This window comes from Microcaecilia unicolor, chromosome 5 (genome assembly GCF_901765095.1).
Source record: "Microcaecilia unicolor chromosome 5, aMicUni1.1, whole genome shotgun sequence".
Taxonomy (NCBI): domain Eukaryota; kingdom Metazoa; phylum Chordata; class Amphibia; order Gymnophiona; family Siphonopidae; genus Microcaecilia; species Microcaecilia unicolor.
Window position 1 is genome coordinate 60737562 of NC_044035.1, and position 15151 is coordinate 60752712.

General features: G+C 45.1%; 1 protein-coding gene across 1 annotated transcript in view; it reads left to right on the forward strand.

The window, feature by feature from the left end:
* The window catches only part of DOCK1 (dedicator of cytokinesis 1), a 906712-nt gene that overhangs the window by 117901 nt on the left and 773660 nt on the right, over positions 1–15151 (forward strand). The window contains exon 6 of the mRNA XM_030202953.1: positions 4963–5111. Within this exon, the coding sequence (XP_030058813.1) occupies positions 4963–5111 (149 nt within the window). The remainder of the gene's footprint in view (positions 1–4962; positions 5112–15151) is intronic.

Below are 15151 nucleotides of genomic sequence, written 5' to 3' on the forward strand. Positions count from 1 at the left end.
ACGGTCCTTTGGGGATTCCTTGGAGGAGACGGATTCCCGCTCGGATGGAGCGGATGACCCCTCTGCAGCACGGATCTTTCGCTCAGAGGACTTGCCCAACCTGTTAATGCAGGCCATGAGCATTTGAAGATTTCCTCTCCGGAGGACGTCTCTCCCTCAGCCCCTGTTGGCTAGCCATTATGCTGGGGACGAAGCGCCCGCCTAGAACCTTCCACGTGCATGATGCCATGCACACCTTGATTTCGGCTCAATGGGATGTCCCGGAAGCGAGCCTCAAAGTGGCTAGGGCTATGTCCCGCCTCTATCCTTTGCCTGAAAGTGAACGGGAGGCCTTTCTTTGGCCTACCGTGGATTCTTTAATCACTGTGGTGACTAAGAAAACGGCGTTGCCGGTGGAAGGTGGCACGGCCCTAAAGGACGCCCAAGACAGAAGATTGGAGGCGGCCTTAAGGTCGTCCTTCGAGGCGGCTGCTTTAAGTTTGCAGGCCTCAGTTTGCGGCTCCTATGTGGCCAGGGCGTGCCTGACGATTGTGCAGCGGGCTTCCCCCTCGGATCCTTCCTTGAGGGCTGATTGGCCGGCCCTGGAATCGGGCCTGGCTTATTTGGCAGACTTACTGTATGATGTCTTGAGAGCCTCGGCTAAAGGTATGGCTCAGACAGTCTCTGCGCGGCGGTGGCTTTGGCTGAAGCATTGGTCTGCTGACCACGCCTCTAAGTCCCGCCTGGCTAAGTTGCCTTTTAAAGGTAAGCTGCTCTTTGGGGTCGAGCTGGACAAAATTGTGACCGATCTGGGCACGTCTAAGGGCAAGAGGTTACCAGAGGTCAGGGCTCGGGCCAGTGCTCGCCCCGGTAACTCCAGAGGACGGTTTCAGGAAACCCGTCGGTACCGCCCGGGCAAGTCGGGCTCCTCTGCCCCCTCTTCCTTCAAAAGGAACTTCTCCCCCAAGCAGCATTCCTTTCGCAGAGACCGCCGTCCCGGAGGTGCGCCCTCCGGTCCTCCCCCAGGGTCTCGTACCCAATAACGGGGCCCTGGTCCATGGCCCAGTGCAGATTGGAGGACGCCTGTCCTCGTTTCTGGGCGAGTGGACCAGGGTAACTTCAGACGCTTGGGTGCTGGAAGTCATCAGAGACGGCTACAAGCTAGAGTTCTGCCGACCCTTAAGAGACGGGTTTGTACTCTCTCCCTGCAAGTCTCCGGTCAAAGCTGTGGCAGTGCAGCAGACTTTGGACAATCTGATCCGCCTGGGTGCGGTCGTTCTAGTGCCAGAAGATCAGCTTGGCAAGGGACGTTACTCCATTTACTTTGTGGTACCAAAGAAAGGAGGTTCTGTACGGCCTATCCTCGACCTCAAAGGGGTCAATCGGGCCTTGAAAGTTCGGCACTTCCGAATGGAGACTCTCCGCTCTGTTATAGCGGCAGTGAAGGCAGGGGAGTTCCTGGCATCCTTGGACATCAAGGAAGCTTACCTGCATATTCCCATCTGGCCTCCTCATCAACGCTTTCTGCGTTTTGCAGTCCTGGGACGACAGTTCCAGTTCAGAGCCCTCCCTTTCGGGTTGGCTACTGCTCCGCGGACCTTTTCCAAAGTAATGGTGGTCATCGCGGCCTTCCTACGAAAGGAAGGAGTACAAGTCCATCCTTATCTGGACGACTGGTTGATCCGAGCCCCCTCTTATGCAGAGTGTGGCAAAGCTGTGGACCGGGTGATTGCTCTTTTGAGCTCCCTGGGGGTGGATCATCAACTGGGAGAAAAGCCACCTGCGCCCGACTCAGTCCCTGGAGTATCTGGGAGTTCGTTTCGACACCCAAGTGGGCAGAGTGTTCCTGCCGGACAATCGGATTGTCAAACTTCAGGCTCAGGTGGAGCAATTCCTAGTAGCCTCTCCTCTTCGGGCTTGGGACTATGTGCAGCTGTTGGGCTCTATGATGGCCACGATGGAAGTAGTGCCCTGGGTCAGGGCTCATATGAGACCACTACAACACTCTCTGCTGCAGCGCTGGACTCTGGTGTCGAAGGATTATGCTGTGCGCCTTCCCTTGGACCCAGCAGTGCGCAAGGCGCTGAGCTGGTGGCTGAAGACAGACAAGTTGTCTGCAGGAATGCCTCTTGTGACCCCGGAGTGGATTGTCGTCACGACGGACGCCTCTTTGACGGGCTTGGGAGCCCACTGTTTGGGAAGGACAGCGCAGGGGCTCTGGTCTTCTGCAGAGGCAAAGTGGTCTATCAACCTCCTGGAACTCAGAGCCATTCGGTTGGCGCTTTTGGAGTTCCTCCCGGTACTGGCGTTGAAGCCAGTACGGGTCCTGTCGGACAATGCCAAGGCTGTGGCCTATGTCAACCGCCAGGGAGGTACCAAGAGCGCCCCTCTAGCCAAGGAGGCCATGAATCTGTGCCAGTGGGCGGAAGCGAGCCTGGAACAGCTGTCAGCGGCCCACATTGCCGGAGTCATGAATGTCAAGGTGGACTTTCTCAGTCACCATACCTTGGATCCCGGAGAGTGGCAGTTATCGGCTCAGGCGTTCTTGGACATCATGAAGCGCTGGGGCCAGCCGAGCCTAGATCTGATGGCGTCATCGGCCAATTGCCAAGTGCCGCGCTTTTTCAGCAGAGGACAGGACCCTCGATCCCTGGGAGTAGATGCTCTTCTCCAACAGTGGCCGACACAGGAGCTTCTCTATGTGTTCCCGCCCTGGCCCATGTTGGGCAGGGTGCTAGACCGGGTGGCAAAGCATCCGGGCCGGATAATCCTGGTGGGTCCGGACTGGCCCAGACGTCCCTGGTATGCGGACTTGATCAGGCTCTCAGTGGACGATCCTCTGCGACTGCCAGTGGAGCAGGGCCTGTTGCATCAGGGTCCCGTGGTGATGGAGGATCCCTCCCCCTTTGGTCTTACGGCCTGGCTATTGAGCGGCAGCGTCTGAGGAAGAAGGGCTTCTCAGACAAGGTCATCGCCACTATGCTGAGAGCGAGGAAGCGCTCTACTTCTACTGCTTACGCCAGGGTTTGGCGTACCTTTGCAGCGTGGTGTGAAGCAGGCTCACTTTCTCCCTTCACTACTCAAATTTCTTCAGTGTTGGCGTTCCTGCAAGAAGGTCTGGAGAAAGGCCTGTCGCTCTGTTCCCTTAAAGTCCAGGTAGCGGCTCTGGCTTTCTTCAGGGGCCGCCTGAAGGGTGCTTCCCTGGCTTCGCAGCCAGATGTGGTGCGTTTTCTCAAGGGAGTTAATCACCTGCGCCCTACTCTGCACTCAGTGGTGCCTGCGTGGAATCTCAACCTGGTGCTAAGAGCCTTGCAGAAGCCGCCTTTTGAACCCTTGTCGAGGGCATCTCTGAAAGACCTGACGTTGAAAGCAGTCTTTTTGGTGGCTATCACTTCGGCCAGAAGAGTTTCCGAGCTCCAGGCACTCTCATGTCGAGAGCCTTTTCTGCAGTTCACTGAGGCAGGAGTGTCTATTCGCACAGTGCCTTCCTTCCTGCCCAAGATTGTTTCTCGCTTCCATATGAATCAGCAGCTCTGTCTCCCTTCCTTTTGTAGGGAGGACTACCCAGAGGAATACTCTGCTCTCAAATATCTGGATGTGAGACGAGTCATCATCAGATACTTGGAAGTGACCAATGATTTCCGGAAGTCGGATCATCTGTTTGTCCTGTTTGCAGGTCCTCGTAAGGGTCTGCAGGCTGCTAAGCCTACAGTGGCAAGATGGGTCAAGGAAGCCATTGCAGCGGCTTTTGTGGCCGCGGGGAAGGTGCCGCCTATCCAGCTGAAGGCTCACTCCACTAGAGCTCAGGCGGCCTCGATGGCAGAGGCCAGGTCCGTCTGCTTGGCAGAGATTTGCAAGGCGGCAACTTGGGCATCGGCCCATACCTTCTCCAGGCATTACCGCTTGACTGTGGCTGCTCGGGCGGAGGCCCAGTTTGGAGCTTCAGTGTTGCGGTCAGGGATTTCAATGTCCCGCCCTGGGTGAGTACTGCTTCGGTACATCCCACCAGTCTATGAATTGATCAGCATGATGATATGGAAGGTAAAATTATGTATCATACCTGATAATTTTCTTTCCATTAATCATAGCTGATCAATCCATAGCCCCTCCCAGATATCTGTACTGTTTATATTCTGGTTGCATTTCAGGTTCAAGTTGAGTCTTCAGTTCCTGTTCAGGAGGACTTCGTGTTCAAGTTTTTTCAATTGGATTCTTCAAGAGTTGAGACTAGTTTGTGTTACAGTGAGCTGCTGCATTCCTCTCCCCTCCGTTTTACGGGGCTGGATTGAGACTTAAATTCTGCCGGCGCTCCCTCCCGCTTCGTGCGGTTGTAGGGCAGCTTTGTACCCCTCCCGCTTCGGCGGTGTTAGGGTCAGTCAGCTCCTCCCGCGGTTGCGGTTGCAGGATAAGCCAGATCCCCCCCGCATCGGCGGGTGTGGTGTCCCTCCCCCGCTCCGCGGGGATGAGCTGGACGGATTCCCCTCCCCCACTTGTGTGGGGATGAGCTGGGTTAATTCCCCTCCCCCGTTTCGGCGGTGGTGAGCTGGGCAGAGTGTCCCTTTGTGGGTGTAATTCTCTAAGTGCCGAGTCCTGCGGATGGAGCTTGGATATCGACATACTGAGGAGTTTCCGGCAGCACATGACCACATATAGGGAGGCAAAAGGATTGCTCTCTATCTCCACCTGCTGGTAGATGGACACAACCCACCAGTCTATGGATTGATCAGCTATGATTAATGGAAAGAAAATTATCAGGTATGATACATAATTTTACCTTCTACAGTTAAGGCATCTCAGTACATTACTTCTAAGGATAGGAATGTGAAATGCAGGACTCTGAAGCCACCAGAAAGAAAAATGGTGGATTTAGCCTATCATGTGGAATTTTAATTAAATGCGACTATCTGAATGAAACTTCTGGAACTGTTGGTCAACTCTGCAAAAACCCTTTAACTATTTTTCACTTTTTTTTTTTTTAATTAGCAAGATAATAGAGAGATGTTTCGTCGTGTGCGAAATATGATATATGATCTTGTAGAATGGAGATCACAAATCCTTTCTGGAACACTACCACAGGATGAGCTCAATGAACTGAAAAAGAAGATTACTGCCAAAATTGATTATGGAAACAGGTGTGTGATATCTAATCCCTTGCAAACTAATAGATTGTTCAGAACCATTTTTTTTGGCTAATTGTATTTGTATAATTAACTTTTGTCACAGTATACATGCTTGTGTGTACTGCTCAGCAGTTAAAGCCTTGTGTCCAAAGTCCAGATTTTTTCCGATTCGGGATCTCATGATTAGTGTAGCAGGTAATAACCTTTTTTTGCCATTACAGGTAAAAAGAGAAAATAAGTAGACCTGTAAGGATACTAAGCTTCTTTCCAGTTTGTCCTAGTGTATTCCGTAAAGCACAGTTGCTCTCCGGCTTTCCTTTTCACTTGTTTTGCAACCAGGGATCTTCTTTCCTTGTCTTAGTCACTCTTTGTGCCTCCATCATCTGCCCTGGAAGGTTATTTTATGCTTCCACCACCCTTTCTATAAAAGAAAAAACTTGTGATTTATATGTTTTGAGTGTACCTTAGCCTCATAGGATGATCCCATATCCTAAAACTTAATTTCTTCTGAAAAAAGTTTGCATTTTGTGAATTACTTGTGTTTTTGAGGTACTAACTGTAAACGTGTCTCATTTTTCCTCTCTGTGGTGTATATATTTTGTTTGTTTAATTTTATAGAACTTTTGGGGCAAACTGCCACTTTGGTAGTTTTTTTTTTTTAAACATTTTAGCTCTATGTGTATTATCCTTTCAGATGTATGGCCTCCAGAGTTTGATACTACTCCTGGTAATGTTTTACCGACTATCTCTGGAGCAGGCAATATCACTACCCTTTTTCTACTAGTTACGTTTTTCTATGTAGCCTAGCCTGCCTATTGGATCTGGCCACTGCCTTATCACACTGTTTTATTACCTTGATATAATCAAATATGATTATCTCAATATCTCTCGATATACATAAGTATTTCACTCCTCGTTATGGGGCCCTTTTACTAAAGGGTTGGCAAACGGTATTAGGCTTGCTATGTGCCAATCCGGTACTACCACCGGGCTACCACATCAACTCTGCAGTAATTCTGCCCCCAGCATATGCCATTTCCAACACTGCGGAAATTTGTTTCCATATTTTTACCGCCAAGATTACCACTGGGTTAGCGCAGGATCCCTTACTTCCATCTCAATTGGTGGTGGTAAGTGCTCCCTCCGAAATGGTCACGTGGCAAGTGTGAACTCTTCACAGCCATTTCCCTTTTTTTTGGCCTTTCTTCCCTTTGTGGCAAAAACACACGCTGCCACTAGCACAGGGCCCCTTCTACCGCAGCTTGGTAAAAGGGCCTCTATGTACTTTGCTGCCTGAAATTCTGCACCCTAAGTACATGACCTTTTTTGCCCTTGTACTGCCCTGGTTTTACAGCCTGCTTTACTGACACAGACTACTCAGTAATTACTGTGGATTCTTTTGGATTCATATTAGGTAAATGAGACCTTTATTAGAGGTTCTAAAATCTAAGATACACAATGATTAGCTATATAACTGCAAAAAAACAATACCTATAAACATCACTGGTCCCTAATGTCTACATTCAAGCAATTTTAGGAGTTTCTAGACCAGGAAAAAAAGCAATGATATACTATAATATACATACATCCATCACTGATCATTACGTCATCCAGGCTCTTATCAGCTGGGGGGCTCCGTTCACAGTGAAAGTCAGGAGTTTCTTTGACCAGGAAATATGGTTCTCTGCGCAGTTCGTATGTTACTCACAGACGACCTCCCAGTTTCACTGATAGAAACTCCCTTTTTTATTAGGCTTAGAACTCATGTTCAGAGCTAAGGAAAATTACAGAACGCTTGAGAATTTCTCTGTTTAGGTAAACAAGCCATACTGTCGGAATGTGGACACATGTTTCTCAGTCCAGGTGGCCAGTCTGAACTCGAAACAGGCTCCACCTCTCCCTTCACTTACCAAATTAATTAGAGCTGTGTCTCATCTTCTACATTCCAACTTATTTTCACACAAAGTTAAACAATCATTTTTAAACAGAATTACTTCTAATCAAAAATACAGACCCCAAGTGCACTGGTCAGTCAAGGCAGAGTTGAAAAACAATCTTTAAAATTCACATCCACTACAGCCCTCAAACGTAGCTGTGAAGTATTCGACCACTTCTCAAGATTTCTTAGAATTTATCTGTGAGTCTACTCCCTCACAGATAGCTGCTGTATTGCAAATCTTCCTGTTAACTGCTAACCCCCTCCCCCACACTTTTCTGTGTTAACCTAATGCACAATATTACTTATGAACATATTAATTAGAGTTGGCCCTGATACACTCAACTCATTACTCTTTCTTGTTTAGAATGGGCGACTTAAAAAATAGAAAATTATAAGTTAGTTTAAAATTCTAAATATATTTTGTGCTACCATCCATTTAGGCAGCACTGCTGTATATACAGGTATGAGTGGACTTTCCAAAGTAGATATTTCAGTTATGTATGGTTTTTATGTGGCCTAGCTAGATTTTTAATATGTTTAGCAGCTAAATATTGGTGCTTGCACTTATAAATTATGGGACAAAATTAAGCACTTAGGGGTCTTTTTACTAAGGTGAACTAATGGATTTAGCACGCGCTTATGATTAGTGTGTGCTAAATGATAAGATGCCCATTATATTCCTTTGTCTTAACTAGTAGTAAAAGGGTAGTGATATTGCCTGGAGTAGTGTCAAACTCTGGAGGCCATACCTCTGAAAGGATAATACACACAGAGCAAAAAAGTAGCTAGGGGCCTTATTCTATAACGGTTATGCTTCTAAATTTGCACTTTTAAACTGTGGGCTTACTGCATGCCAATCCAGGAGTGGAAGAGTAGCCTAGTGGTTACATCATTAGTCTTAACATCTAGAAGTGAACGGTTCAAATCCCACTGCTGCTCCTTGTGATCTTGGGCTACAGAATTAGATTGTGAGCCCTCCAGTGACAGAGAAATACCCAGTGTACCTACTACTACTTATCATTTCTAAAGCACTACTAGACATACGCAGCGCTGTACACTTGAACATGAAGAGACAGTCCCTGCTCGACAGAGCTTACAATCTAATTAGGACAGACAAACAGGACAAATAAGAGATAAGGGAATTATTAAGATGAGGATGATAAAATAAGGGTACTGAACAAGAATGTAACTCATCTTGAGGTACTACCAAAAAACATGTGAGTAAAATCCAAAAATAAATAAATACCGCCTCATTTACCAATATGCATAGATATATAAAACTCTTTAATGCAGATTGTTTTTTTTTTTTTTCTGAATGGATTCTTAGATTTTCTTTCATGCTTTTTTTAGAAGAATAAGAACTTGATATTATTAGGTATGAGAAAATTATTTGTTGAATTGTAATCTCATATTGTGACTTTTTTTTTTTAATGGAATGTTACCTTTTCTTCTGATAATTATATTTTTGTAATCTGCTTAAGTAGAGAGGTGTGGTAGCCGTGTTAGTCCACTCTTAAAGGTTATCAATATAAATCAAACAAAATAAAACATGGAAAAGAAAATAAGATGATACCTTTTTTATTGGACATAACTTAATACATTTCTTGATTAGCTTTCGAAGGTTGCCCTTCTTCGTCAGATCGGAAATAAGCAAATGTGGTAGCAGATAATATATATAAGAGAAACATCAAAGCATTACTTTGACAGTCTGACAGAGTGGGAGGGTGGGGGTATGCATGGGGACATCAAAGTATTTCATTGATATTCTAACAGGATGGGTGTTGGTAGGTGAGAGGATGGTAATAAACAGAGAAATACAGCTTTATGGTTTATAATGGGTTAGAAAACCCAGGTCCTTAAGTCCTGTTTGTTGGGTGTCAAAATATTCAATCATTCTTATTTCAAAGGTCTTAAGTTCCTGTATTGTTTTAAAATTACCTTTCAGTATTCTTACTGTGAAATCACTGGTGCAGTGTTCTGGTCTTGTAAAGTGTTGGCCCACAGGGGTGGGGGCTTGACTGGCACCGGCTATTTTCATGTGATGTCTGTGCAGATTGAATCTTGTCTTAAGCATCTGGCCTGTTTCTCCAATATAGCATCCTTCATTACATTTTTTACACTGAATGATATATACCACATTGGAAGATGAGCATGTAAAGTAGTCCTTTATGTTGAATATTTTTCCCTTGTGAATGACTGTGGGGTCTTGTAATCTGCTTAAAACTTTAAATTAAATCAGAAACCGGGGCAGAATATTCTCGATCATTATGTATTGATTAAATATTTCATAAATAGCCAAGTTTTTACATGACTTTGAAATGCCAAATAGCAAGTAATTCCATAGTTCTTAGCACTTACCAGTTCTTTGTTCAGTTGTGGTTTTAGGTTGAGGTTGTTTTTTCTTGATATAATTTTTTGTAAGAGATTGGCATTCCATGGATTATTGGTTGTTTATGCTACATTTTGAGTCCCTATTTTCAGTATTTTGGAGAACTTTCAGTATAATAATGCAATTTATTAATGTTCTTATTTTTACAATGTGTTCTTCCAACTATGCTGTATGCTTGGCTCACCTTTTTTTCCTAAGTGGATCTAGTATAATGTATAACATAAAAGTTACTTATGTGTTTCACATGGCTTTCATGAGTTGGAGTCATTTACTTTTCAACATGGGTATTATTTATTTGGTTTTAACTTCAACTGTTTTTTTTTTGTGTAATTTGCTTTTGTTTGGATTTTATTTTTCATTTTCTGTTTTTATCTACTCTTTGCTTTTTTAAAAAAAATATTGTTTGTGGTATGTATATTTTTTAAGGTGGATGTGAAAAAGCTCCCCCCTTCCTGATTATTTTTCCTGTTGTTTCATGTATGTCACACTGAATGCTTTCTGGTTTTTAAGCAAAATTTAAAATATTAGACAAAAGGAACCTGAGTAAACAAACACATATTTTTTACATTATTACATTATATAAGGAACAATGTTATCCAACACACTTATCACCCATGTGAAAAAGTACCCTCCCCCCCTTAGTAACTCAATCAACCAATTGACCATATTTAATTGATAATTCATCTGATTGAACACAGCCAGGCTTGACTGTAGTTAGCTCTTTTGAATCTAAACCTCACAGTATATTGAGTCTTACAATGAAAGTGAAGTAGTCACCTCAAAATTTCTAAAAAAAAAAATTCTATGCCATGATTGGAGGACATTCCTAAAAAGAAAGAGGAAATAGTTGTTGAAATATGAGCCTATAAAGCATTACAAAGCTATTTCCAAAGCTCTGGTACTCCTGAGAGCCATTATCTCCAAATGGAGAAGACTTGGCCAGTCATGCCTAAGAAGACTTGAAGGAGTGGTGAACCTTCCTAGGCATGACTGGCCTGCCAAAATTACTGCAAGGTTGCAATGACAACTTATCTGGGAAGTTGCAAGACAAGGTCGGTGTTTGACTCCTCTATAAAGAAAGAGACTGGGCAAAAATGGGATTCAAGGGAGAAGTCACAAGGCAGAACTACTATCCAAAAGTAACATTCGTGCTTGACTCACATTTGCAAAAAACACCTAGATGATCCCCAGGCTTTTTGGGATAATATTCTGTGGACAGACCAGCCAAAAGTGAACTTGGAACAACGCAGATTTTATGTCAACATTAAGAATATCATAACAGTCAAACTTGATGGTGGTGTGATAATATGTAGATAATTTGCTACCTCATGACCTAGTAAACTTGCCATTATTGAAGGAACCATGAATTCTGCATTGTACCAGAAAAGGGTCTAATCCATCTGACTGCGAGCTAAAGCTGAAGCGTAATTGAGTTTTGCAGCAAGACAATGATCCAAAACACAAAAGTCTAGATATAAATGGCTGAGGAGAAATAAAATTTAGTTTTGGAATGGCCTAGTCAAATTCCTGACTTGAACCCAATAGAGATGTTGTTGTGCCAGCACCCTAAATTAGTAGTTCATACACAAAAACTTATGACTGTGTTTGAATTATAGCAGTTCTACAATGAAGAGTGGGCTAAGATTCCTCAATAGCGGTATGGGCGGTTACTTTTTCACATGGATGATTTGGATATTGGATAGCTTTTGTTCCCTTAAAAAATGATTCAATAATGTGTAAACTGTGTTCTTTGTTTACTCAGGTTCCCTTTGTCTAATATCACATTTTGTTTAAAGGTCAGAGACCATTCAATGTAATACAGAGGGGCATTTTTGAAATTATGACATCTAAGTGCCAAAAAAAGTTCAACACAAAATGTCCAAAACAACCCCAGTCCATCTTGCTGACATTTTCAAAAATGAAAAATGTTAGGCTTTCCTGTTCAAAAATACGTAAGGTGCCATTTTCCAAAATGAAATTTCCAAATTTTGAATGCCAAAATCCAAGGACAAGGATGTCTGGCAGCATTTGTATGAAAATGGCCACATAGATGGCCTTGCAGAGCAGAGGGGCAGCCTAGTGGTCATTGCAGTGGACTTGAATTCAGGGAACCCAGGTTCATGTTCTACTGCAACACCATTTTAAATGGTGAGCCCTCCAGGAACTATACCTGACTGTATACTACCTCAATAGCCTTCAGGCTTGCAGGTGCCATAAATATTTAGGTTTAGTAGGCATATGTATGTTTCTGGAGGGCTCACAATTTAAAGGATAAAAAAAAGAGCAGAAGTGGTAATTGAGCCTGGGTTCCCTGGTTTTACAGTCCACTGCACTGTCTACAAGGCTACTCCGCAGACCTTCTTTCTGCTGTGCTCAGAGTGCCCATAATACCTGATGCTGTCATAGAACACAGCATTTCTTTTGTTTCTCTTTAAGGTGAGAGCAGTGCAGTATCAAGGGCGGCTGACGCTGCGCACCCCCCCCCGGAGCGAATTCTTACTGCCATACGGAAGCGGGGGATGGGCGGAAACGCTGATCCGCCCCGAGTGCACATCGCTGGGAGCTGCGTCTGCTCCGCTGGTTCCCTGCTCTCTCTGCCCCGGAACAGGAAGTAACCTGTTCCAGGGCAGAGGGAGCAGGGGACCAGCGAAGCCGACACCCCACCCTCAGCGGTGTGCACCCGGGGCGGACCGCCCCCCCCCTTCCTACGCCACTGGGTGAGATTGAAGGGGGACAGCAGCCATGGGGGGATTCATGAGGGGTCATGCCTTAATCCCTCCAGTGGTCAGCTGCTCAATCAGAACACCTTTTTATAACTTGGATGTGATATGAAATAGATCTAGATAAAACATCCGTTTTTGACTTGGACCTTTCATCCCATTCTCACCCAAAATGCCTTCAATACACCCCCTTGCTATTTGGATGCAATGCAGTGTTAAAATGTCCTAATTCTGCCTTTCCAAAATCATTATTGAGATTTATTCAGCAGACGGATGTCTGAAAAGGGCCAAAAAAAATCCTTTTGCTTTGAAAATGAGTGCCATATGCAACAATAAGGGATTTCAGGAATGGGGAAAAAACCACAGCACCTTTCAGCCTTGTATATTGTGAAATGAACACATTTTAAAGAGTGGAGAGACAAACCTTTGTGTGCCAAAAAATGTAAAAATTGTATTTCTAAAAATAAAACACTATCAACAATATGCACTGGTGCTGGTCCATTGGTCTCATTGAGGCTGCTGTCGCTCTGAAGGAAGCATCCTGAGCTTTGCCAAAATCTGGCCTGTATGTGTCATTGGACCGCCAGCGCCTTCTACAAGTCTGTGTGTGTGTGGCTGAGACTTGCAGCAGGAGCTGGACCGGGGGGGGGGTGGCGGCTCCCCAGCAGATGTCACAGCCATTTCAGGTCAGCCCACAGCTGCTGTGCCTTCCAACTTAGCTGCTGAGGGGGAGGGGTTCCAATGCTGCTCCTCCCTCCAGGGTTCCACTCCCTCCTCAGCTTCCAGATTTGCGGGGCGTAGGCCTGTTGTGGGGTGAGTGGCACCACCCAGGGACTATGACAAATTCTTCCAACACTCTTGAGGGTGACCTGGTCCTGGGTGGACATCTCCTGGGTAGGCAGGTCCTAGGTGACCTGGTTGGCAGCTGAAAAGGTACCCTGCGAATTTAAAAGGTTTGTAGTCATGTAGGATCAACACATCCCACATGGCTTGCATAGTGGTGCAGCTGGCTATTGGGAGGCAGGGGCATGGACAACTGGGGGACATGTCTGAGGTGTGGCCCCAATGAGATGACATAGCAGGGAACCTCAGAGGCAATGATATGAGAGCTGTTTGTCCCTTGAGAGGGTTGTCTGGCTTTGGGCATGTAGGATGGGTGCTGGCCCTGCTGGAGAGCCCTGGGAAGGTATTATGGTACTGCGCTGTTGTAAGGATGGGGCCATTGTTACCGTTTTTGTCAGGGATGTGGGGATGTGTACATCCCCATGTCTGTGTGTCCTACAGCTGGCTGGGAGATGGCAGGGGACCCTGTCAGTCACCCATCCTTATGACCACCTCTGCTGGGACCCCAGGCGAATGGCAGTTTACAGATGTCAAGGCTGCAATACATTGTAGTAGATATGGGGCTTGTGGGCACACTGTAATGAGAGTAGCTGTGTACTCAGACCTTGATTGGGGACAGAGCTGTTATAGGGATGCTGTGTCTGTGGTACTTAGCTCAGGCCCTGAGGCACTTCCTCTTGCAACAGATTAGGGCAGAGCCTTCTTGGCAAACATGTCTGTACTGGCACTGGAGCAACTCAAGGTCCCAGTATATGCCGAAGCATCTGCAAAACGCAAGTTAGTAGAGACAAGATTCAGATGATGGGCCTTCTTGGCGTCATATATTTTTTTATGACATGTTATGTAGTGCTCCTCATATAGCCTGTGACAGATGGCTACAGCCAGATTGGTGGTGGTGGGGGGCTGAGAGGGGTGGGTACACAATACATAGGCACAAGTGATGTGTGATCTGAGGTGAACATGGGATGACATGGTGGCCTTTTCTGTGAAGCACGTGCACTGTTGCTGGGAGGTGGGGATGGGCAGTAGAGTAAAGCAGGTGTGCCTTTGGGTGGCTCTGTGTACTTTAGTGAGCTGCTGCCAATGTTCCCATCAGTATGTAGGTGTGGAGCAGAATGATGGGATGGGGGGATAGAATCTGAAAGTATGTAGCCCCTCATTTTAGCACTGAATAGTAGTGGAGGGGGCCTCATAATTACTTGTCATCAGGTCTTCTGTATATTCTGATTAATGCTTTGTTATTCATTCTTATGAAAAATTAATAACATGTATTGTAACAGCAAAGGGACCTCACTGTATGTGACCCTGCCTATGTACGGTGTTTGCATATGAGTGATGCTTTGATCCTGGGGTGCACTACTTCACATTCACCTTCTTAGGATGCCTCTGATGGATCTCCTTCATTGAGATGTTGGTGGGTGGGGGGAGCAGGCGGGGTGCTTTAAAATTTCTCTCCTGTGCCTGGACCACAGGAGGACCAGGAGCTCTGTCTCTGGAATACTGAAATTATGCTCCCTCTGAAGAGACATGACTGTCCACACTGAGGAGGTATATATGCATGTTTGCACGTGGCGGGAACATGCCGCTGTTGATGTGGATATTTTCTTGATGTGGAGACTAGTAGTGTATTTTCGCTTGGTGGAATTTCTATCTCCGAATGTCTATGATGTTTGCAGTAAGTCTTTTTTCTAAACATTTGTGTGTGTGTATTTTTGAATTTCGGAAAACATTTAGTTCATACTTCCATTATGGACTTGCGTCTTTAAATGTGTTCTGATAAATGTTTATTTTGACATTTGAACATCATATTGAAAATGCCCTCTAAATCTGTTACTTTGAATGATCTAATGGGTATTTGTTTAAGGTACACTATTTGTGTTGTGCCAACATCGTGTTTTTCATATCTGTTATGTGGATGTTTTAATACATTGCCTATTTAAGTGGTTTCATATATATTGTTCCTGACATAATAGTCATTGTATCTGTTATATAAATGTTCCCCCATAAAGCCTGTAATAATGTATTATTTGTACCCTGCTGTATAGTTGTATAATTGTTCTACTGGTGGTTTTAATGTGTATATTTTCTGACACTGTATCATATTCATATTATTAGGATTCAGTTTGCCTGCCTCGTTGATTGTATTTATGCCTATTTGATC